This window comes from Scatophagus argus, chromosome 19 (genome assembly GCF_020382885.2).
Source record: "Scatophagus argus isolate fScaArg1 chromosome 19, fScaArg1.pri, whole genome shotgun sequence".
In the NCBI taxonomy this organism is placed as follows: Eukaryota; Metazoa; Chordata; class Actinopteri; family Scatophagidae; genus Scatophagus; species Scatophagus argus.
The window spans coordinates 12,513,971-12,537,462 of record NC_058511.1 but is presented as its reverse complement, the minus strand read 5'-3'; the positions used below and the strand labels follow the sequence as shown (position 1 = coordinate 12,537,462).

The following is a 23,492-nucleotide window of genomic DNA, read 5'->3' as shown; positions in this document are numbered from 1 at the left end:
TGTGTGAGTGCTACGTTGACTTGGCTGCCACGGTAACCTGCATCATTGTAACCATGGTGATGGAAAGCAGGGGAGTGGGGTGAAGGGGGATGTAGAGCAAGGTAAGCGTTGTAACTATTCATCTCCCTGTGAGTGTGTCTCTTTTTATATCTCTGCATGTTGCATGCACAGATCCTTTATATTTCAATGTTAATTTGATTAAACAAAAACCAGAGTGTAAAACGCTGATTCACCATTTTAGTCCAGGAAGTTACTGGTCCCAGCCAAGAAAGCGTCAGGCACAGAACCCCTCGTGAAAGGTAGAGGTGAGGACAGCATCAGGCTAGCTGTTTCCCCCTATTTCTAGTTTATATGCTAATGTGTGCTAACAGACTTGAGAGTGGTATCAGTCTTCTCATTTCTAATCTTAACCATAAAGTGAATCAGCATACATCCCAAAATGTCGAGCGGTTCCTTTAACAATAGGAACGGATAATTGTTTGAAGATTAAAAGCACTTTATGGATTTATGAATTATTATAAAATGTGAATGAATTATATAAAAACATTTACATTTTGAGACCAGTATGAAGAATGTTACCTCTTCCAGAACTGATGTAATATGAGTATGAAAAATTAGACTGAGAGAGACAATCCAGCTGAGTGCTCATGTATCTTTACACCACAGGAGTGACTGTAAACAATCTGTTTTGTATTCACAAATGAAGAGAATGAGAACGATGCTTCTTGGCTGTTCTCCTGATCAGATTTTAAATTCTTTGAAAATCAGTTCAACACAGAGGGGACAGGAGAGCTACCACGAGAACTCTGAGGCCCGTTGACCTACACGTCAACATGCCGTGTTGTAGGAGCACAGAGGCTGTGATTCAGCGTGTGTATGTGCACGCGAGTGTGTATGGTACAGATTTTGATGTCACAAAAAGACTGATACTTAGCCAATCACAGAGCCTAAAAATAACCCTTGCATGTTTCCTCTTGGTCTTCACTTTCAATCACGCGTTCATCATATAGAGATAATATTTCTAATGACAAAAGCGCTCAAATTCTCTGCTCTCCTGTCTCCTCCATACTTTCCACCTCCTCCCCCATTGCCTCACCTCCTCTCTTTCCTCTCTCTCAATTAATTATTTAGCTGCAGACTTCGGTCCACAGCTGCTTACAATAAGTAGGCTATAACACAAAAAGTAAACACATTTTTACAAATCCCATAATCCCAAGTGGGCTCATAAACAAGAAATGCAACAGTCAACAACGTAAGGTTCTGTTTTTCCCCTTCTTTTTCTCCCACTCTCCCTCCACTCCTCGCTGTCTCCCTCCTGTTCGGTCTCTCTCTCTGCCCCTTCTCTCTGTTTTCATTTCTATCTCTTATGGAATGTAAATACAGCATCCGACTGACCACTGCACCAGGGACACGACTTCAACGAGAATCTCAACTAGCTGTCTCGAGAGTTTGCGAGCAGGCATAGTGTTTGTGTTTTTACAGGCTCCAGATGTCTCCGCAAGAGGAAGAAATAAAAAACAGCAAAGAGGTGATACTTGAGGGACCCCAAAGGGTTTTTTATTATTATTTTTTTTTCTAGTTGTGTACACGTGTGTGTGGCTCTATAATAAGAGTTAAGGTTGGAGTTAAGGTCAGTCATGTCATGGTCAGGTTTGAGGTCGAGAATAGCACCTGAGGGCCATCACAGTACCCTAATGACTGTGTACGCGTGTATTCAGTGTGCGCATGCTCAGTTGTACCGCTCCGCCCTCGGGGTGTTTCATTACTCGCTAACTTTATCTCCGCCATCTGAACAAATAATGGTCTCTCTCTCTCTCTCTCTCTCTCACACACACACACACGAGCACGCACTTTAAGCTAGTTGTTCGAAATATCTGCTGTATTTTTCACTGAATCTGTTCCAGCATGTAAACACAGGAAATGGCATTCATGCCAACATCTGTCGCGTTTTTGCTCTCCTCTCTTTCTGTATGTGCGTGGAGGCACAGGCTGAAAAGTTGAACACAAAGCCCTATTGTGTGTGTGTGTGTGTGTGTGTGGATAACTCCTAACATGTGGTCATTTGTCGCTTATCTCGCATGAACACTGAGGGGACAGCCGTGGTAGTATTACAGCTGTCTGACACTTTAACACACTTCTCCACACCGCATTTGTTGCTGCAGGAAGGTTTTATTTCTTCACTTTCCTGTGTATTTGCAGTCCTGCTGCTTGTTGTTACCACAGAGATACATTCAACACAAGAAGCTGATCCATTTTTTTTTTCTCCTTGAGCTGAACATCTCCAAGGTTTCCTCTCCTTCTGTCTCCCCTCAAAGCCAATCATCCCCCTTATCGCCTGCGCCCTGAGCGTGCAAGAAAAGCGTGGCACTGTGCCTCCTTTCCCTTCTCAAACGCCCCCCCTCCCCCCAAAAAACCCACACATGCACACATTCGCCTAGTACATCAACCCTATGTCTCTCACTCTTTTTTCTCCCTCCCTCTGTCTCACACACACGCGCGCGAGCACACCAACACACACACACCTCAGTGAAAGCCTCTCACATTCCCACAAGCGTAGAAGCGCTTTGGAGGAACTGGAAGGAGCTGCCTCGTCTCTCCCCGGCTCAGAGGAATAAAAACACGCTTTACTCTCTGCTTTACACTGCTCACCACGTTTTCTTAAAACGCAACCACTTGCTGCTGAGAGTTGTATCTTTTTGCTCTTTTTAAAAAAGTGAAATCAAGTTTTTTTTGGACGTGAAAAACGGGTTAGCGAGAGTTTTACGCATTATAGTCAGGGGGGACATCAACGGATTTTGTAGTCTCTTTTCCAGTGAGACAAGGAAGATTTTTCCGCTGGGGAATTACAACCTGAGCGTTTACGACTTTAAATAGGCGGAATGTGTTGGAGGATTTTCCTTCGGTCATAATTAGGAGCGCGTTTCTCCGCCCTCACAGTCCGGAGCGCACATCCTCTCCATATGGCGTAAAACGTGCTCCGGTGCTTAATAAAATCACCAAAACAGACACTTTTGAAAGCTCGGAAAGCCAGTTTGACCTCTATTGTAATGATGACATTGTATCGTCTCCACGAAGGACTTTGGCTGTGAATAAAGACTGCGCTTCTCTTTCCAAACCCTGCATGGGAGCCGAACTGTCTCCCCGTCATCTCCGGCATGACATTTCAGTGGAAGTGGCCTTCAAAGTGGAAGATGGCTTTTGACTTTCCCCCAGGCTCCAGCTTAATCCCCCTCCATGCCTAATGGCACATTGACAGTGAAAACTCGACTTTTTACAAAGGTAAGAACTGATCTGTGTTTGACCTCTCCAACTCTGAGGACGCTGGCTTTGAAGCCATCCAAGTGGACAGCTTACAGTCTATCTTTTTATTTCCATCCATATTTCATGATGTTTCGTTTAATAATTGATGAATGACCAAGTTTAACATGATGGCTACATGTATTTGCCATCTTTCTGCTGTAATTGCTTATGTTTAGCGTTCTGAACTTTGATATCATCTAAGAGGGGTATGATGTGTATGTCTGTATTTAATGGGGAGGGAACACTGTGATCTCTTCATTGTTTCCAGGTCGCTGCCTGCTATCTCTTTAGTATAATTAACTTACAGCCTAACAAAGCATGACAATATTCATGCTTTCCACAGGGTCAAAGGCCATTAGTCAGAGTCAGTGGTCATCAAGTCAAAACCGTTCAGATTATATTTAAAGATTCCTTCCGGATGTCTATGACATAAAATACTCAAATATGAATAATACATTGAGTCTGAACAAAAATGACTTATTTACCATGTTAAAAATTTAAATTGCATTTCCTCCTCCATCACTGAAAAGTCTTTTTCATCCACTCTCAGTGTGTATGCACTGAAGGCTTCAAGTGTCTAACGTCACACGAGTGTAAGTAACATAGTAGACTGTGATTGGCTACCAGTTGTGATGTCACAAATTCCTGATGTGTTTGCACATCTTAAACTGAGATAGGAAAGTGAAAATGAAACGAAACATGATGAATGTGAAAAGTGTCACACGCATTCATGCATTCCTCTGCACCGTGAAGGTCAAACATGTTGAAGGAAAATCAAGCAGAAGACATTTTTGAATGGGCTTAAGAAACAGATGCTCTGTTTGTGTTTTGATTGCCTTCGGTGTGATTTTAATGACGTTGGTGAATTAGGAGTAACTGTCATAGAGAGAGCTGTTTGAATAAGTAGGGTAACTCACTGTGAGCTCAGTGAGACGCTGCCAAACATTTTGCACTGAACTGCTGTTTAATATGAGAATCATCAAGAAGTCGGGCAACATATCAGCTAATCCTCCTTCACACATATCCACTAACTGGATAATCCTGTTTAAATACCCCTGGGTCACCTTCCAGAAGCCCACAACCCCCTGCTTGATATCAAGAGTCCATCCTATGGGTCTCCATCTGACTGTTTATCTGACTGAAGACATCATTCCTGTTTCCAGTGAGAATTGTTTTAAAGGCAAAATTAGATAAAAATCACTAGTGTATGGTAAATCAAATATTAAAGAAATTAAAGTGTGGAGACATGGGCCTCTGGAAACTAAACATGGACACCTCAAAGGTCCAGGAGCCCAGTTTGGGTGCCACTGCTGCAGGGCAGTTGGGGACAGCTTGAGCCTAAGGACGAGTGTGGGTGACTAGCTGAAAACCCAAGACTGTGAGGAAGACAGAGTGAGTCATTTTGCTGGAATCAACAGGGGGGCTCACTCCAGTACACACACACACACACACACACACGCCTGGCATGAGCATCTGATGATTCAATACAAAACTTAATTCAATTGAGTAGCGCTGAACTGATCACAGGAGGCAATGACACGGATGCAGTGTGAAGGATGCGAGACCTAAACAAAAAAAAAAAAAGAAAGAAACAGTATGTATCATCAAAATAATGAGGCAGGAAAAAACAAACAAGATGGTGAAGAGGGTGCAGGATTTGACACTCGAGTGCCTGCATTAGAAAATGTGCCAGCGAAAGGTCAGCGGGAAAACACAAAGTGACATATTCTCCAGACGGATGACTCACCATTGACCACGAGTCTGTAGGAGTAAAGCGATGCACAAACAGGAGCTCGCTATGTGTTCATGCTTTGCTCGTCCTCGTTCTCCACGCTCAGTGTTCTCAGCGGTCCTTTCGTCCCTCCAGTCTTCTCTAATGATGGACATGAAACAGCTTCTTTAAAGAGCTACAAGAAGGACTGAGTCAGGAAACTGCATCAGGCTCACGTAGTGGTGGGATTATTCAGGATCCAGACAAACCCAAACTTACCAATTTAATATTTAATTTCAGTTAGTTCTGTGACTGATTTGTAATTATATGAAAACAAGTTTTTTTTGTTTTTAAAAAAAAAAAATAAAAAAATTGTCATGCTTTATCACAAAGTCTCCTGCACAGCCAAGTCCAGCTGCAGGGGTGTTTTTGTCTGATTAGACCTCTTGGTCTGTGTGTGCGTGTGCGCGTGTGTGTGCTTACTGAGCTTAACTGATATCTTCCTCCCTTTCGTAGTTTGCAGTGCTAGTTTGCATTTATAAGGGTGTTATAAAGTGACCTCATGAAACTCCCAGCACTGTTTCACCCACTGTCAGCCTGAAAAGAGCTAATGGCATTTTCATGTTTCATGTCGGATCAGGCTGTTATTTTAATTGCTATTTTCTAATTTGTTAATTGCATTCAAGTCAGTAATATAATCTTGACTGTATGGACACAGGGCCACATGGCCAGTGCATGATATTTTTATCCCTCATGTCCCAAACGTGCAAATTCTTCCCATCTCTTCCATCCAGCATGTATGACATGAAAACAACATAATAAACCAGAGTAACTGAAAACGCATGTGAGTTTGTGCAGGTTAGGGTTCAACTCATGGTTTAATGACTTCCATCTGTACGCAGTTTTCAGTTTGGGACACTGACAAGTTTAGTACTGCTGTTTACAAAATATTGGATTTAAATAAAATCAAATAAAGCATATATCATGCTGTAGTCTCGAGTGTGTAATAGTGCAAATCATCTTATCTGTAATATAACCTTTCATTTTCACTGGTGGAGATTTTCATAGGACAACATTAAGTCAAGCATGCTGGTACTTTTTTCCCAAATAAACTTTTCATTTAATTTTATCAAGCAAAACTTAATACAAAAAACTAAATTAACTAATCAACCCACAACTGTATGTTTCTGCAATAGTATAAGCAGCTATGGACTGCTGATGAAAGTGATTTCAGTGAGAAAATCACAACAGAGAGGCACACTGTGCAGCAGCAGAACACTCGCCTGCCTCTCCTGGGCTCATGCCCAGATGGTGGCTCCTCCTCTAGCATTTCCAGTTGTGTTCACAGGGGTCAGGGCTCACGTTCTTGTTGCTCTACTAACTATTCTGACTGGAGATTCAGCAGGCCTGGACGAAAGGGGGGCAAAAAGGCACATAATCAGCTGGTACTGGAGGGATCTGAGACAGCAGAGTGACTGAGGTTAAGTTGTTTGATCAAGCGGCTGTGGGGTGCTTCTCTACAGCCGACTCTGACATCTGACCTTTCTGGAAAAGCAAACAGAGAATTCCACTTCAGGGATCAACAAAGTAAATTAGCAACAGATGTGTCTGTGATTAAAAAAAAAAAAGGTTATAAAGAAGATCCGTACCTGCTGTAAGGCACATCAAATTTAGCAATCTTTGTCACAGATTTGCGTCAAATGTCATCTCTCTGTTTCCTGTCACATACAGCCATGTGAGGCACATCAAACCTAAGGGTCTTGCAAGTGGCAGCACACTGTAACTACAATTCCTGTTTAGGTTTCTGGCAAAGATTATTCATCACAGGAACTTGTGCTGCGTTTCCATTGTGTCATGATTGCAGAGGAGTTTTGAATGCTCTTCCATGTCAAGCCTTATTTTACAACAAAATTGCAGGTAAACCTACTAAATCTTGTCCATTGACACCTTTACTGTTGCCAGAGTAAAGGTGTAAAACAGCGAACAGTAGAAAGCAGCAGCTCAAACGGTTTACCTCATCGGACCTCATCTGCTAAATGTTAAAGTAAAAGTATTAATCAGTAATATACTGAATTCAGCATATTGTTTTTTTTCTGATGATAGACAGTGGAAGTAGTTTAAGAGAGGGCTGCCTTCCTTCGTTCCTACCTCTGATGAGATTTGCACATGCACACTACCAAACGTGGGAAGTAAAATCTCCTTTACCTCAGTCTCTCTTTCAAACTCAGTGTCGACTGGATGATGTTTGAGAACAGTTTGTGCAGAACAACAACAACCCGAGTCTGGAACTCTAACATGTGTCATAGCCTTGCACCAGAGAAGGGGTGAGAATGAACATGTCCACCCAGGTGTCATGCTTCAATCACTGCCATCCTGAGCTGAAGCTGATAAATACCCGTGCCTCGTGCGGAGTCATTTGACCTGGGAAAGAATACTGATTGTACCCTTTTCTGCTGACGACGAAAACCAGACATTAGTGTGTTTTTTTTATACTAGTGTGAAATAGGTAATAGTGCATTTGCAGAAGGTTTTTAAATCCCACAATCATAACTCTGCTTTCCAAAAGCGTTAGAGCTTTTCTGTCTGGAAAAAAAATGGACCTTGAAAAAGGATCACGTGAACTTCTTCCATTACATGGTGGTGTTTTTTTGGAAGGCACATGCTAAGTGGATTTCCTCAAACTGTCTCTACTTGTAACTGCATTTCCTCCCAGTACCCATTTGGAAAAGTGATTATCTACTGTTTAACATAATAATAAGTGTACACGGTTTGTAGTTAATGGGAGAGCCCAAGAGTGTAATCTTTAAAAGGTAGCTAGGATTTAGGGAAATCTATTGGCAGAACTGGAAGATAATATTCTGAATTATGCTTTCATCATTGTGCAATCACCTGAAAATAAGAATCACTGTGTTTTCACTACCTTTGAATGAGCCTTTTAAAGCTACAGAGAGAATCACGTTGCACCACTGTGTTTCTACAGTAGTTCGGAAAGGACAAACAAAACACTGGCTCTACACAGGGACCTTCACATTCAGGTACCCACACAGCTAGACGCCACTAAATGCTTCATACTGGACCTTTAACACAGACATAAAAAAATGTGTCCTTTGTTAATCCACAGTCTATACTATGCTATGCTATAATATAATAAACTACATGCTACACTACACTTTACTATATTGTACTAACTATACTATTCTGTACTGCATTATATTATACTGTGCTGTAATTTCTTTCACTCAACATGAAATGGCAGATATTGGCATCCATGCCACCAAGTAAGTCAGGTGTGCTTTGAAATTTTACAAAAAAAATAAAAATAAAAAAAATAAAGGTCTGACATTACTCTCCATTCATTCTTACAAAATCAGTCTGTGAATGTGCTCTTTTCAAGCTGCCTGAGCTCTGTTACATTGTGCTTGCCAGTGATGTAGGTGGGCATCATTTCCAGTATTTCAAACTAAGAGCAGTGTCAAGAACAGGATGTAAAAAAGATAAGACATTGTTCACTGTGTATTTACCCTTGACTCATGCAGGTAGTTTTCATCAGTCTTTGCAAGTGAGCTAAGCTACCTTTTGATACTCTGAACATTTGGCAAAAAATACATTCTGCCATAATTCTCGGGAAAAACAAAACATTGTGACATAGCACTACACAGTATTGTTATGAGTGTAGTCCTCCCAGCAGCAGTGGTAGTTTGACTCCCAGCTCCATGATGAGGTGGTAGGTGACCTTAAGTGCAGCAGCAGGGAGCAGACGAGGGGTTCAGTTAACTTTACCAGTTTATGACACAGAAGCAAAAACACACGACCCACTGAGAGATTAACAGGAGACATAATGATTACAAAATTTTCTGTCCTTGCAACACTGCATATATATATATATATTTTTAATCTTCCTGTCCGCTACTCTAATTACATGTCTCCTTCTTACGCTATTAACTCATTCCATATTTGATCCCTTTCTCCAGCACATCTTAGCATACAGTTCGCTGAAGTGAGCCACTAGAGGAAAACTTTTTTTTAACATCCTGCTAGAGTCAAGAAAAAGTCTTTGGAGTTTGTTATGTGTGGATCAAAGCTCCTTCTCTGTTCTCTCTCTCTCGCTCTCTCTCCATCTTCCCCCTCTGGTGTCTTCTCCAGGTCCTGATTTCTCGTACCTTACTTCTCCTGATTTCGTCTTGGTGTCCCACCTGTCCTGTCCTCTTTCCTCTTCCGCACTGTCCATCGCTTTCTCTTTCATGTGTGGAATTCAAAGAGAACTGTAGAGCTTCAGCACAAATCACATGAACAAGATGTAATTAGCACCCCGAAGGCAAATGCTAATATGTAATTGTTGCAAAAAAAAAAAGTATTTTTTTGTTGTTTGTTTTTTTTTTTGCAGACACCTTTCATGCCAAACTCTCTGTTGCTCTCACTCTCTCTGTTCAAACCTGGTGTCTTCCTTTCACCATCTCCTTGTCTCATTTCATCCCATTTGCCAATTCCCTGTTGTCTCTCACATTCCCTCCCAGTTTATCCTTCCCTCCCCCTATCAGTCACATCTACCTATCTATTGACGCCGCTTTGAAACTGATACAGGAGGAATGAAATCACCTCAAACCATGTGCTGTGACATAAAGGTTTGTTTTTGCCTTGTATCTGCACACATATGCTAATAGAGTTTGTTCTAGACCTGCTCTAACTGGAAAGTGTTATGAGACAACTTTTGTTGTGATTTGGTGCTATATAAATAAATTGAAGTGAATTGAATAGAAAAATCCAAATCGAAATGATTCATGAGAAAAGCCCCTTTGTTAACAGATATGGTGTTAATGATATGCCTGTCATTGGACTGGTGGTTGCCATAGAAACATGTCACCTATCAGCAGCACATGTAGTTGCTATAGGGACAGTCCGTCACGTGGCGTCTCCTATAGGTAACTTGTCGTTATTATGCTACAAAAGGCATCTCCTCACTTAGGGATGCAACACATGTAGAGGGATATCACAGAGGCAGTGTGACAGTGTGTGTGTGTGTGTGTGTGTGTGTGTGTCTGTGTGTGCTTGTATGTGTGGGGGGATCACCGCAATGAAAGACATGATGTTCTAAGCGTCTCTCTTAAATGTTTATATGTCTCCAGCTACGGATTTTACATGATTCACAAGTTTTATCCGAAGATGGAAATGGAAAATGTAATAGTAAAAAACATACAGACTGTGCATGATCATCAAATCAAAAATTCACCAAACAAGCAGTGTTGCAGAAAGCAGAAAAATTTGTTTCTTTTAAAACATAACCCCTGAATGATTTTTTTTAATTTTGTTGATTGCGTGTTAGACTTAGACTGCGTGTTAGACTACTGAATATTTACTTGTCATTTCACGTGGTCAGTGCACAGGTCCAACATGTTCTCCACAGTAGAAAGCCTTGTTGTGTGAGAGCCCGAGTGGTTTCTCATGAGGCTGTTGGTGAATCTGTTATGGCAGCACTCCGTTCTCTCCGTCCCACTTGTCTCCAACTCCCGCCTTGTTAAAACTACAGATGCCCTTGGCTTCTGCCTCTGTCCTGTCATCACTAGCGGACACAGCACTCCGCTCTCCATCATTGTCAGGCCTCTCTTCTTTCTATCTGCTCATCATCCCCACTTTGTCTCCTTCAAAGCAGCTTTTACCATTGTTTCTGTTCACGTACAGTATATAAGTGCTTCTCCCTCTCCTCCTGTTCTTGTATAACTCCTGTCATCTTTCCTCTCATTTTTTCGTCTTCTCTGTCTCATTCCCTCCTTCCTTCCCCTGCACTACCATCCAACCCTTTCTCGTGTTTCAGTAAACAGAGGGAGTCTCTCCTCCTGCTCTTGAAACATTGTGTGGGCTCCTCTTTGACGCACACCAAGGAGTGAAAGGACAGAATCGAGTAGAGAGAGAGAGACAGTGAAACACCCGAGAAGAGAGGCTGGTTGTGTTTGTCCTTCATTCTCCATCTGTGGTAAAGCACTTTTCTATAGCAGTATAACCAATACGATGATTGACATGAAAAATACATTAAGATGTGAGAAGGAGGAAAAGAGGCCAGGAAGAGAGAACGTCTTAGCTTTGACTAATTATGGTTTTTAAGGCAAACTATAAAGCTTTAAGATCTGTAGAAGAGATGAGAGGAGCAACAAAAAGGAAAGTAACCAAAAAAATGGAAATTAAAATTAGAGACAGTAAAAATAGATCTGAGAGGACAGAGGGTAGGGGGAGGAGAAAGACAAACAGAGAGAGATAAGATGAGAAAGAAAGCCGGCATGGAGGAAAAGGAAGTAAGGGAAGGGAAAAATTATTCAGGGTCACAACCAGAATGCATTAGTCAACGGACTGAGGGTGAAAATGGAAAAGAGAAGGAGAGATTTACTGATTCGTTCTTGGAGGAAGAAAGAGAGAGAGAGAAATTAAAAAATACACATAGACAAAGGTCACGGGTGTGTTTTTGTTCCCATGCTAAATCTGTTTTATCCCCTTATACACAAAGACATGCACACATGCTAACTTACAAATGTCGCAGACAAGGGAATGAGGTTTGGTCTCAACATTGGTAGGGAGTCTGAGTTGAAATACAGCAGATAGAGTAGGCCATGAGAACATGACACACAGACTGCACAAAAACCGCTGCACATTTCCCTGAATTGTCCTAAGATGTTAGTCTACGCAGACCACAAAAGCTTAAGATTCAAAGCACATCAACAGCAGATCAAATACACTACATAGACAAGTACTGGGCTGGGTGCCTTATTTCCAATGAAGGGAAAATCTTAATGCCTCAGCATGCCAAGATGTTTTGGACAAAGCTATGCTTCCAACTTTGTGACAACAGTTTGTTGAAGGCCCTTTTCTATTCCAGCATGACTGTGCCCCAGTGCACAAAGCAAAGTCCATAAAGGTTGGATGAGTTTGGTGTGGAAGAATTTGACTGGCCCACACAGAGCCCTGACCTCAACCCCATCCAACACCTTTGGGATGAACTGGAACGGAGATTGCGAGCCAGGCCTTTTGGTCCAACATCAGTGTTTGACCTCACAAAGGCTCTACTGCATGAATGAGCAAAAAAGCCTTCCCAGAAGAGTGGAAGCTGTTATAGCTGCAAAGGTACTAATCTAAAGCTGGAAAAATAACTACTTTGCTGCTTACTGCTTGATACCCTTATTTTGACATTTAAAGGACTTTGTCATCAATCTGTCTGCTGGTGACTAATAGGATTTTAAATGGCCTATGGTAGCTTTCTGTGATCTTTCAAGAGGGATGTTCAGGGTTTGATAGTGTATGTTAAATGTGAGTGGGAGCAAGAAAATTAAAGATGTTCAAAGCTTTAAAATTTCAACACCAGTAAAATTCCATGTAAAGGGGGTGCTCAAGCTGAGGTGGTGCTTCAACTGATCTTATGACTGTCTTTCTGTTTCTGCTTGTGATTTTACAATACGCTGACTTATCTGACTCTTAACTGATCACTGCTGTGACACGCAGACTGTATCTTCATCCAAAAAGTTCTAAAGCAGCAAGTACCAACATGACACTCAACAAAAACAATTAAGCTGAAGCACTAAAGCGATTTATCACTTTTATTAAGTGAAAAGGAATACTTGAAATTTTCATTTAAATTCTGTACCTTGGTAATTCACCATCACATATAGTCACTTTAATCCTCTTAGTGCTTAACAGGACAATGCTAATGCTCATGTGCACCCAGATTAACAGGCATTTAAACCCAAATGAAGGCTCCCGGAATAAGCCTGTGTTTGTTTTGAGCCCTCTTCCTTTTAATAACTATTAATAGACATCTGAGCAGCTGGTGAGCACAGAGACTATGATTCATTTGAATATTATGTCAGAATCACGGCACTGTATTTCTAGTTTTATAACTGCAACACCAATATAAATAACAAACTATAAATATCGGACAGATTTGAATAGTGAATAAAAACCGAGATGAAACAACACAAACCATGTGTATTTCTCTTGGTCTGTTTGCTTTCTGTTTCTACATATCTTGTCATCTTGTTTCCTGAGTTTCTCTCTCATACGCACACAGGAAGAACGCTGTAAACAAACATCCTACAGTGCTGTATGACTGCGTACAGTACACATGCGCACACACTCACACACACACACACACACGCACACACACACTCACACTCACACAACATGCTGCCACGTTGTCCTGAAGTCTGGCCTCCAAAAACAACAAAATTACCAGTAAACAGAGGTGACTGTGGGTGTGGACATTTTTATGTGCTTACATCTGCATCACTGCCAAACTGTGAGAGCATTTCTCAGACTTGGAAAAACAAAGAACGTCTGATGGTCCTTCCCTGTAAAAAAAAAAAAAAAACTGTCACCTGCAACTTCTCAAAAGTCACTGCTGTATGTGAGGTGACACGGCTGCATAAAATAAAACAAACAGAGCAGTGATCCCTGAAAATGGTTCAGTCTGCTTGATTGTAAGTGATGTTGCACCCTGAATGTGTGAGACACTTGATATTCATATATATCTGGGACACTCTGGCTGTTTAGAAATACATATGTGCATTTCTAGATCTGTTCTTAAATATGGTTGTTGGTCACGTTTTTAATTCATCTGCGTCTGTGTCTCGAAATGGATCATTTTTAAGTTTCATCTCTTTGAGTGTGTAGAAAAGAACAAACGGCCTGGTTGGTTTAGTGACATGACAGCACAAACATGCATGACAGATGATGGACATACACTACATGTTAAACTCATGACTATTTTTTTCTGCTTGTGCATCTGCAGGTCCAGTATGACTGCAGCAGCAGGTGTGCTAACAGGCTTGGCTAAGCTTAAACGCCAAGACTCTGCCCGCTCTCAGCACCGGCCCGTACCACCTACATCACCAGGCCTGGGAAACCTCGCCCCAGAGGCTGCTCCCAGGTGATCATTTCAGTAGTTACCGATGCAAGGATTAAGACAAAGATTCCCCAGGGAAAACTTGTATTTAGAAATTAACTTTTCAGCAGTTTAATTTGTATGTGAGTTATGAACGATGCTATTTCTTTCTTTGAAGAACATACTGTTTGCTTTTTCTCTATAAATTTTTGTATGACCTTATAATGTTACTAAAAAAATATCTTCAAAAACTATTGAGTTTCCTTTCCATTCTTTCGATGCATTTCATTTAGGAAGCGGAAACGACGCTCTGATGTTGTGGTAGTACGCGGTAGGCTCCGCCTATATTCTGCTTCCGGGTTTTTCCTCCTCCTGGGACTGGTCATCCTGGCCATAGGCATTGGCATGGCGACACTGGGTTACTGGCCGCACAGTGAAACCATGCCCTCGGCCAAATTGCAGACTGCAGGTGGATCTAAGGCAGCAACTGCTCGAGGGGCTAAAACGTCTAGCACAGCTGAAGGAAACAAAGCCAAAATGGCCGCTACAGAGGAAGACGTGGCTAATTCCAGCACTGGTCATAATGTGCAAGGTAAAGTTTCTCTGAACTGAACACACAAGATTTGCTCCATGGTTTACAAACTCAGACTCCTAATATTAGATGGCTCTTACACTTAATGTGTTGTGCATGTAGGTACGCCCTCCAAGCAGACTGGGGGTGCTTTTGCGCGATTCGTGCAACAGCATCGTCACTCAGAGAGGATGAAGATGTTTGGGCCCTTCACCATGGGCATTGGGATTTTCATCTTTATCTGTGCTAATGCCATTCTTCATGAAAACAGAGACAGGGAAACTAAGGTAAGACTGAAATTCTCATCCTACCTTGCAAGGTTTGTAACAATGACGTGTGCGTAAATGTGTCTAGAAAAGGTGATATATATATATATATATAATTCAAACAGACATTGCAGTTGTAAAACACATAACCTAAAAAAAATTGATTATGTAGTTAATATTCCTTCTCAACCACATATTTTTATTTCTGCCCTTCCACCAAAATGAGGGACATGCACACTGCATCCATATTCATTATCTCTACATAACTAACATGCAAATCATATTTCTGCCAACCTCCTTCCACCCATATCTCTGCAATTTTCCTCTGATCACATTTCCTCTGCTCTTATGCCCTCTCCTTCCCTGCCTTGATTGGATTAATGCTATCCTCCCTTCCTCCAGGTAATCCATGTGAGAAATATGTATTTCAAGGTCCAACATAAGCACACAATGAAAAAGATATTAAACATTTTCTCAGGCAAGCCAAAGACGACTACTACTGCTACTACTATTAAAATATTTCTCTTCTGTGCTAGATAATCCATATGAGAGACATGTACTCCACAGTCATCGACATCCATCGCCTCAGGCAGAGGGAGCAAAAGCAACACCATCACCGCAACAGCACCTACTCAAGAGACATTGGGGATTTTCGAGCCTTTGGACCTGATAATGCGGCACGATTGGCCAGTAACTCCCTCCTTGCCTTCTCTTCTCGGGCTGGCAGTGGAGTAGGGTCTGCAGAGGAGGAGGAGGTGCTTTTAGGCGACGAAGAATTTCATAGACAGAGGGAGCAGGTCAAGTTGGATTGTAGCTTTGCGGGGCTGCTGGCACCGCTCTACAAGGATCGTTCCTTTTGCGGCCCAGGGCTCGGGTTGGCTCGCTCGGATTCAGTGCGCCACCAGTGGTCAGTGGACGGGGACAGGGAGAAGGGAGGACACCATGCACGCTCCATTGTGTCATCTTCTATCTCTGCATTTACTCTCCCAGTCATAAAACTCAACAACTGCGTTATTGACGAACCGGAGATGGAAGCGATTACCGAGGAGGATAGGGGAGGAGAGAAAAGAGATGGAGACAGGTCACAGCCTCTGAGCTCCATGGAATCTCTGGTGGTTCCTATACCATCTGTTGCCAAGGCCTCCAAACCGCCGAGCTTACAACGGAGTAACTCCGCCTCCTCCTCCCACTACTCCTCAGTCTCCTCTGCCTCTCTCTCCCCTGCTCCCTCCTCAACCTCAGGCTGCTGGCTCTCCCCGGGAGCAGCAAGGACTGACTTTGGTTCCAACTCCTCTCTGCACATGCTCAGCAGCCACTCCAAATCTCTGGACCTGGAGCGCAGGTCGAGCATGCTCAGTGTGCACCCAGAGCAGCGGAAGCACCCGAGCTGGCCCCGCCTTGACCGTAGCAACAGCAGCCGCGGCAACAGCGGCAACCGGGGCAGTAGTAAAGGCTACATGCGGCTGGAGGACAGGGAAGAGCAAGGGGAGCGGCTGTTAGATCTGTCGACGTCCGTGACAGTTAGGCGAGACTACAGTAAGCGGGAGAAGCTGCTAATGATATCGAGGTCACATAATAATTTGAGCTTTGAGCATGATGAGTTTAACAGCAGCACCCTGAAAAGGGGCAGCTCTGAGACCCGATTTTGAAGACTCCGAACTAAAGGCGGAAGACAGTTCTGTCCTGTTCTGTAAATTGCTCTCCAGACAGTATGAGTGTACAGCGCACATTTGTGTCAGGGGCAAACTGATGAGTTTAACAGCTGTACCCCAGAGAGAGAGGAAACTCTCAAAGACATTTTTTTTGGACAGTAAGCTGGAGAGCAGATAAAAACTGACCATCTTGTTTCAGACCTCAAAGGTTCAGACCTCACGTCAGCAGGACACTAAATGCCTCCTGTATCATGTCTGGTGGTAAGTGAAAAGATAAGCTCTACAGGGATCAATGAAATAAATAACATTGCATCATCCTCACTTTATACATAGTTCTAATAAAGTTTTAACAGGATCTCAACCCTGAGAAGCTTTAGGGTCGATATTATGGCTCTGAACATTGCCTTTCGTGAAGTGTTTCAAGGTTTAATTCAAGGACATGCTGGAAGCACTTTGAGCAAGTTTCTCCCTCAGTGGGTAGCAGTGACACAAAGGCATATCCTTTATAACAAGGTCCAGTGCTTAATCGGGTTGTATAGAGAGACTGTAGCTGATAATCAGTCATTTTTACCCAATCTACTGGCCTTGACCCAAAAGCAGATTTGAAATCTAAACTCACCCAGAATCAGCTTGTAAATTATAGCCTGGTGTAATTCAGTACAAGAAGACAAGATGGCGTCGTGCAGCAATGAGTTTCTGGTGGCTGAAAGATATCGATATTGGCGATGACGCATTTGTTTTAAAGGTAGTTTATGTAAACTTGTGTGTCTGTCTGATCCTCAGATTGCAGCAGATGTAGAGATATGCAGAAAGAGCAAAAGCTGGCAAAACCAGTCATGCTTATGATGTCAATACACTACAGCAGAGCTGTGCGATAAAGTCAAGATGGCAGGCTCCAAAATACAATAATGGAGTCCATGTGGCCCCACAGCCACAATATTGCTGTCATTTCTGACGAACTATAGGAAGATGTTTTGTGTGTCTGCTACTAAAACCTAGAAGTAACAATCTTTGTCTATAGCTCTGTTACAAACTTTTATGTTTATTTCTTACTAGATCTTGACTGGCTTCACTCAGGGTATGCAGCCTATTATTCATATGCTTAGAATTTTTGTAGACCTATTCAATATTACAGAAAGTCCTCATCATTCAATATTTATCAACTTCAGTATGACCAGTGGTATGATAAATTAAGGCTGTAACTATTAATTATTTTCATCACTGATTTCCTCAGTCAGTAATTTCCCTGTGAAATGCCAAAAAGAAGCAAACAAGCAAAGCACAAATTCGAGTAAATAAGATATTTTCCTCGATAAATGAAAGTATTGTTTTGATTTATTTTAAGTCCACACTGCACTTTTGAAAAAACAATATTTGAAATAAAAAAAACAGTAAAAGATAATGTGACTTACTGGTATTGCCCTCGAGCAAACAGTAAATCATCATGTGCATCATTTATCTTCTGTATCTGTATAAATCCAGAGTCCAACTGAAATTAAATAGCATTTTTTTCGTCCACTACAGCATCCTTATCTGCTCTGTAACTCCTGTTTTCTCCTTTGAGAAAAAAGGGAGAAATTTCTATCTTATATTTTTTGTTTTCCATGATGAGGGTCCCCTGTTTAGCACTGATTAACCAATTAACGATTTGGCAATATTGGTTGTCATTCAAATCTTGCATAAAGCAGTGACATCAGCGTTCTGTCACAGGCAGAGCAGATAGTCAAACTGAGCCAGAACAACCTTAGTACAATAACACATTAGCTTTCTCGTTAAGTCACCTTCTTATCTAACTTGGAAACATGAGCACATGCCGTGTCCTGGATCTTTCACCGGGGAAAAGAGCACTGTAACGTCAGTTTGCAGGCTACATGGCTAATTAGCTGCTCAGCTGCAACACATTCAAAAAGATGAATGTGGCACATGAGTGGTCCTTACTCCTCAATGCCACAGTTTTTACATTTTCATAAAGACCTTATTTCTTCCACACTGACATTATTTTTAACTGTGAAGAGGATTGACTAAATGTGATTTCAGTCGGACTCTAGAAAATGCGACCCAAGCTGTTTTTTTTAGGCTACAGTCCCTATTTGAAAATACGACTTCTGTTCCTTTTTATTTATTTATTTATTTTTCATTTAGACAATACTCACCATTTGACGTTGATTGAAATCAGCTACTGAGCACAGTTATAATGTCTCAGCATATTTTATTAACATGTTGACAAAGACATTGCTCATGTCTATCTTCACTACATGAACTGATATGATGCCAATGTATTGCTCAGTATCTCTGTTTCAGGTTCGGTTTGGTTTGTCAACTACCTTAATGCATTTTATAATGTACTTAAAGCATCTTCTGTGCTTCTTTAACTTAAACATGTGAGCAACATGTTCATACCACATGTGTTGGAAAACAGTGTCTTTTTTTTTTTTTTTTAAAAGAAAGCAGGGATCTGACCTGAAAGCTTCATTAACTGGTTCTCAGCAGTTTATGAGTCAATGTCCAATTTTAGCCTCTCTCAAAATAAATATTTTCACTGAAAGCTGCTTGGCCCTAATGAGAGTGTTTAACCAATGCAGTTTGCTGCACATGGATTCACACATAATGCCTTTCTCGGTGTCCATTGGGAGGCTACAACATCCCCTGGGAACATGCGCACACACACAAACATGGATCAACGCACGATCTGACCCCTCACCTTAACACAACTTTCCAAATACATCACTAATTCCTATCTCTCGCTCTCTCGGTTTCTTCCTCTTTCTATCTTCATCCTCTGCATACAAAACAAGCAAAGGTCTGGATGAGTCATCATCAATTATCATATGCTCTGCAGCTCTGTGGAAACAGCACACACACACACACACACACAAACACGAACACATGCAAGGACCAAAGATTTTACTTACATGAAAGCATGCATGCATATTCTTCCTCAAATTCAAGTACAGACACACAAAAGCAAAAATACACACACACACACACACACACACACTGCAATTCAAAAGCAAAAGGCTGATGATGCTGTCTCAGCCTCTGTTATCGAGGGCACAAATGATAATCCTAACCATTTCTGAAGGCAAGAAACATATTTAGGCAGCAGTGATGGATGATGTCTCTTCTAGTTAACATTAAACTAAAATTACCTCGTCCTGTTGAGACTTGCCATCACTCTCTTTGTTACACCAGTTGAAGATTTTAATGTCAATATGAAATTAAAGGCTGAAGTCTTTCTGAAACAGTACTGTCAGCAGTCAAGTCATTGTTATTTTAATCACACAATATTCAGGGCATCCTGTTGCTGGGAAACATTAAGATATAATGTTGACACTGTCTCTCCTACACTCCATTCACTATCATAAAAATAATAACCTTGACAAATAGACTTTACAGTTATAATCAAAAAACAAGTCTTGTTTCTCTGAAAGGCGCCTCAAAGTCAAATTAGCAAGCGCACAAAGGCACTTAGGATACACGACTTCCTGTAACATTTTAGTTGCTAAGCACATCTCCTGTTGAGACAGATGGCCCAGTAATTAAAGCAGCTGAATCAGATGTTCCAAATGTTTTGCTCTGTGAACAGAAATAAATCCAGAGAATCTAAATGCAAGTGGCTTTTCTCAGGAATCCGTGATGTTCCAAAGGAACTCTGACCAAATAGAGCAGGACACAGGCATGTGCTCCATCATTCTGCATTATCTGGGTTAGTTGTTCAGTCCTGAGCTGATGTGTTACGGAGAGACAGCTCGCACCTTCTCACATCCTTGACTGTGTCACACACATCTGCTAACTGGGGGGCTGTGGAGTCTTTATAGAGGAGACTCACAGTCCTGCAATATTCTGTAAATCTGCATACTGTGCATGAGACTACAGTTATATTTTTGCATTTCCTGAATCATCTCTCCAAGGTTGTTGAATATATTTTTTTCTCTTGTTAACTTAAAAACAAAAATGACGTTATCCTGTGATAATGATCTTCACCGCTGCCCAGAAACTACTGATTAAAAGCCTGTCGAGTTTATTATCAGGAACTGATGGATGGCAGGAAGGCACCGGCCTCTTACAACATATGGAAAATGTTCAGAGAGCTTACTTTGAAACTCCAAAATCCACCATACAGAGCAGTATGATTACATCATGGTTTGCTCTTACGAATCTTATGAAATTGCTTTCTCAAAATAAATGTAATCGTAATCTTGAGATATCAGCCGTTTGTTTTCTGGAGGTAAGATATATTAACCGGTTATCACAGAAAAGCTTTGCCATGTGGCGATAACAGCATTAAAAAAAACCCCAAAACAAACAATGACATGTGAGCCTGTTCTCAGCCTCTGTACTGTGAGCCTACATGGAGGTGTGTGGAGATAAGTGCTGATGCCAACATGCCAACATGCTTATTCTGATGCATGTAAAATGTTGTACCATATTCATATTTAGCATGCAAATTTCCCCAGTGTGGGACTGATAAAGGCCTATCTTATCATATCTAGCATCTTGACAGCTAAGACTGATGGGAATGTCAGTAGTTTTGCAGATTTGGTCACAAACCAAACCAATGTGAGGGAGTCACCAAACATTTAAGATTCATCCTTTGGACACTGTGGTTATCTATAGCAAATTTCATGGCAATCTGTCCAATAGGTATTGAGGTATACTGACAGACCAACCGACTGAAATTCCCAATCCTTGAGCCATGACAATAGTTTGACTAAAAATGAACGTATATTTCTGATTTTGTTTTTCTAAGCTTTATGTCTTCAGTGGGAAGTAATTAGCTTATAGCTGAATGAGTAGCTGAATATGACAAACATAGAATAACAGCAGCTTTATCCATTTAAAAAGACCATTTGTTAGACAAAGTGTACTCATGTAATGAGTCCCCCTACATTTTCTGTTTCAAGATGCTTTCTCTGAGAAAACACATACAGAGAGTGACTGTTCTTACATTTCCCAGAGCAGCAACAGCAATTCGGATTAAACAAAATAAGAACTGGTTTATACACAGATAAAGTGTAGCAGTTCCAGAAACGGCACTGTTCATAACACCCTACAAAAAAAAGTAAGCCTGGATATACAGGACCCACTGTTCAAAAGGATCCGACAAGAAAAAAAAATCACTGTTGAAGTTATTTCAACAATGGAAGTGAAGGAAGCCTGTCATTAACACACCAATGTGGCTCACACACACGCGGAGACACAGATGAAAATCACTGAATCCACCTAGCTCACATATTTATATCCACATCAATAGAAGGATGACTTTGAAGACCTGAGGCACAGGTGAGCTCATCCTGGTCAGAGGAGACAGAGAGGGGATTGATTTTTCATATATTCATTCAGTTTTTTCTTCTCTCTTGGTAATAATAGGGTGTATCTTTTTTTTACTTGTGCACGTGTTTGTAGACTGCAAAAAAAACCAAACAAACAAACAAAAAAAACAGGGACAACAACATTGCGTGCTCTGGGTTTTTGCTAGCAACAACAGTAGAGATGTGGGCAGTTTACTGACATAATCAGCTAATAAACAGACTAATTACTCTGTCACATCTGGAGGGTAAACTGAATAGTTTGCAGATTAGCTGAGGAGAATGGCTGCCGGGAGGGCGAGCTGCATTAGCACAGCTGCCATGGATAATAACAACACATGGTGGTTTGGGATGAGCAGTGCTGAATTAGTAATGGAAGTGAGTCATCCAGTCAGTAACACATTGGTTTCTAGAGCGGGGGAATGCTCTATTATTTACATTTGCTCATAAGGAAAGGAACAGCAAATGATAAATTTATCAAACCAGAAGTAATTTTCAAAAACGTTTAAACAACATACTGTAAGTCGTGCAATACAGATTGATTAGTCTAAATCACTTTCAGAGGCTGAGGAGGAAGTTCTTTTACGTTTCCATAATCACAGCTAGAGACTAGAGGGGAATCTCTAGCGTCAAAGGTCACTTCCTTCTCGAATGTGCCTGAAGTCGTCCTCCTCGCTCACTGCCATGTTGTCATTATGTCATGCTGAGCCTCCTCCCAGTCTTCCCTCGTGCCTTTGCACTGTGAAATTAAGCGGAAAAGTGAGTCTTCCCACAGTGTGTGTCACTGAAAGAGCCTTGTAGCCTTGTGGCCATAGATCCCGTGTGTGTGTTCATGTGGCTATCTGTGTGTATATGCACTTGCCATGAGGCAGCAGTGGGGGTGCCAGCCTAGTTGCCATAGCAGCCCAAGATGTGCTCTGGACCCCTGCCTGAGGAGTAAACTCTCTCTCTCTCTCTCTCTCTCACACACACACACACACACAGGGCTTTTTAAAAACATTATAACTACATTATAAATGTAACCAGACATTAAATGAAGAAAAAAAAAATCAAAACTGTAAAATAGTGCTGTAATGTTGGTCTCAATCCAATTGGCTACCACTCTGTGCCACAGTGATAATGGACAGATCAGGTAAGGTCAGCATAATTTAACTGATGCACTTGACCTGGATTTGTCCAGTCTCTGCTTGCTGGGGGCCATTGTGTACTGTATGAATATATTAAAGACATGCACTCTGTTCTATATATAGGCAAAGAGGAGGCCCCTCTCTCCTGTACCTACTCCACTGCTGCTTTGCTATGCCATCATTCTCAAGAGGAATTCTTCTGAAAAAGCCACAGATGTAAGGAAGCATACAGTGCATACAGTGCAGGCTGCAATGAGATATGACGTAATGGAGCAATGGTGGAAAGAGAAGTGCAGAAGAGATCAACATGTACCCAGTGATAGCAGCACTGTGCAGAAAGGTCTATTACATTAATCTGAGCTTTCAAGTTTTGCCTTGACCTTTTCAGCTTCATCTTTAGGGCTTTTAGTGTTTAAACTTAGAAATAGTTCATCACAGTGTGCTTTATTTTGTGTCATACTAACAGCTAACAAGATAACATGGATGCTTCAGCTGGTGACTTGATGAGTGAAGTCCCCTGTTCTTTATTTTATGCATTAATTCATCCCTCACTGGAAGACAACGCAGCCAATTTTATTTTGCATTCGACCTCTTCTGTGGTTCTGCTACTTCGTACGAGGAATTACTCAAATGCGCGGCGTGGACTTTAAAAGAGGACTCCACTGATTTACGTACTGCACTCCTGAAACATTTTCT

General features: G+C 41.5%; 1 protein-coding gene across 1 annotated transcript; it reads left to right on the top strand.

Annotated features, from left to right (window-relative positions):
- The first annotated feature begins 2,519 nt into the window (after positions 1 to 2,519).
- tmem200a (transmembrane protein 200A) lies at positions 2,520 to 19,331 on the top strand. Its single transcript, XM_046373165.1, has 5 exons — positions 2,520 to 3,279; positions 13,779 to 13,916; positions 14,165 to 14,463; positions 14,566 to 14,729; positions 15,245 to 19,331. The coding sequence occupies exons 2-5, from the start codon at positions 13,786 to 13,788 to the stop codon at positions 16,355 to 16,357; spliced, it is 1,707 nt and encodes a 568-aa protein (XP_046229121.1). The 5' UTR covers positions 2,520 to 3,279; positions 13,779 to 13,785; the 3' UTR covers positions 16,358 to 19,331.
- The last annotated feature ends 4,161 nt before the right edge of the window (positions 19,332 to 23,492 follow it).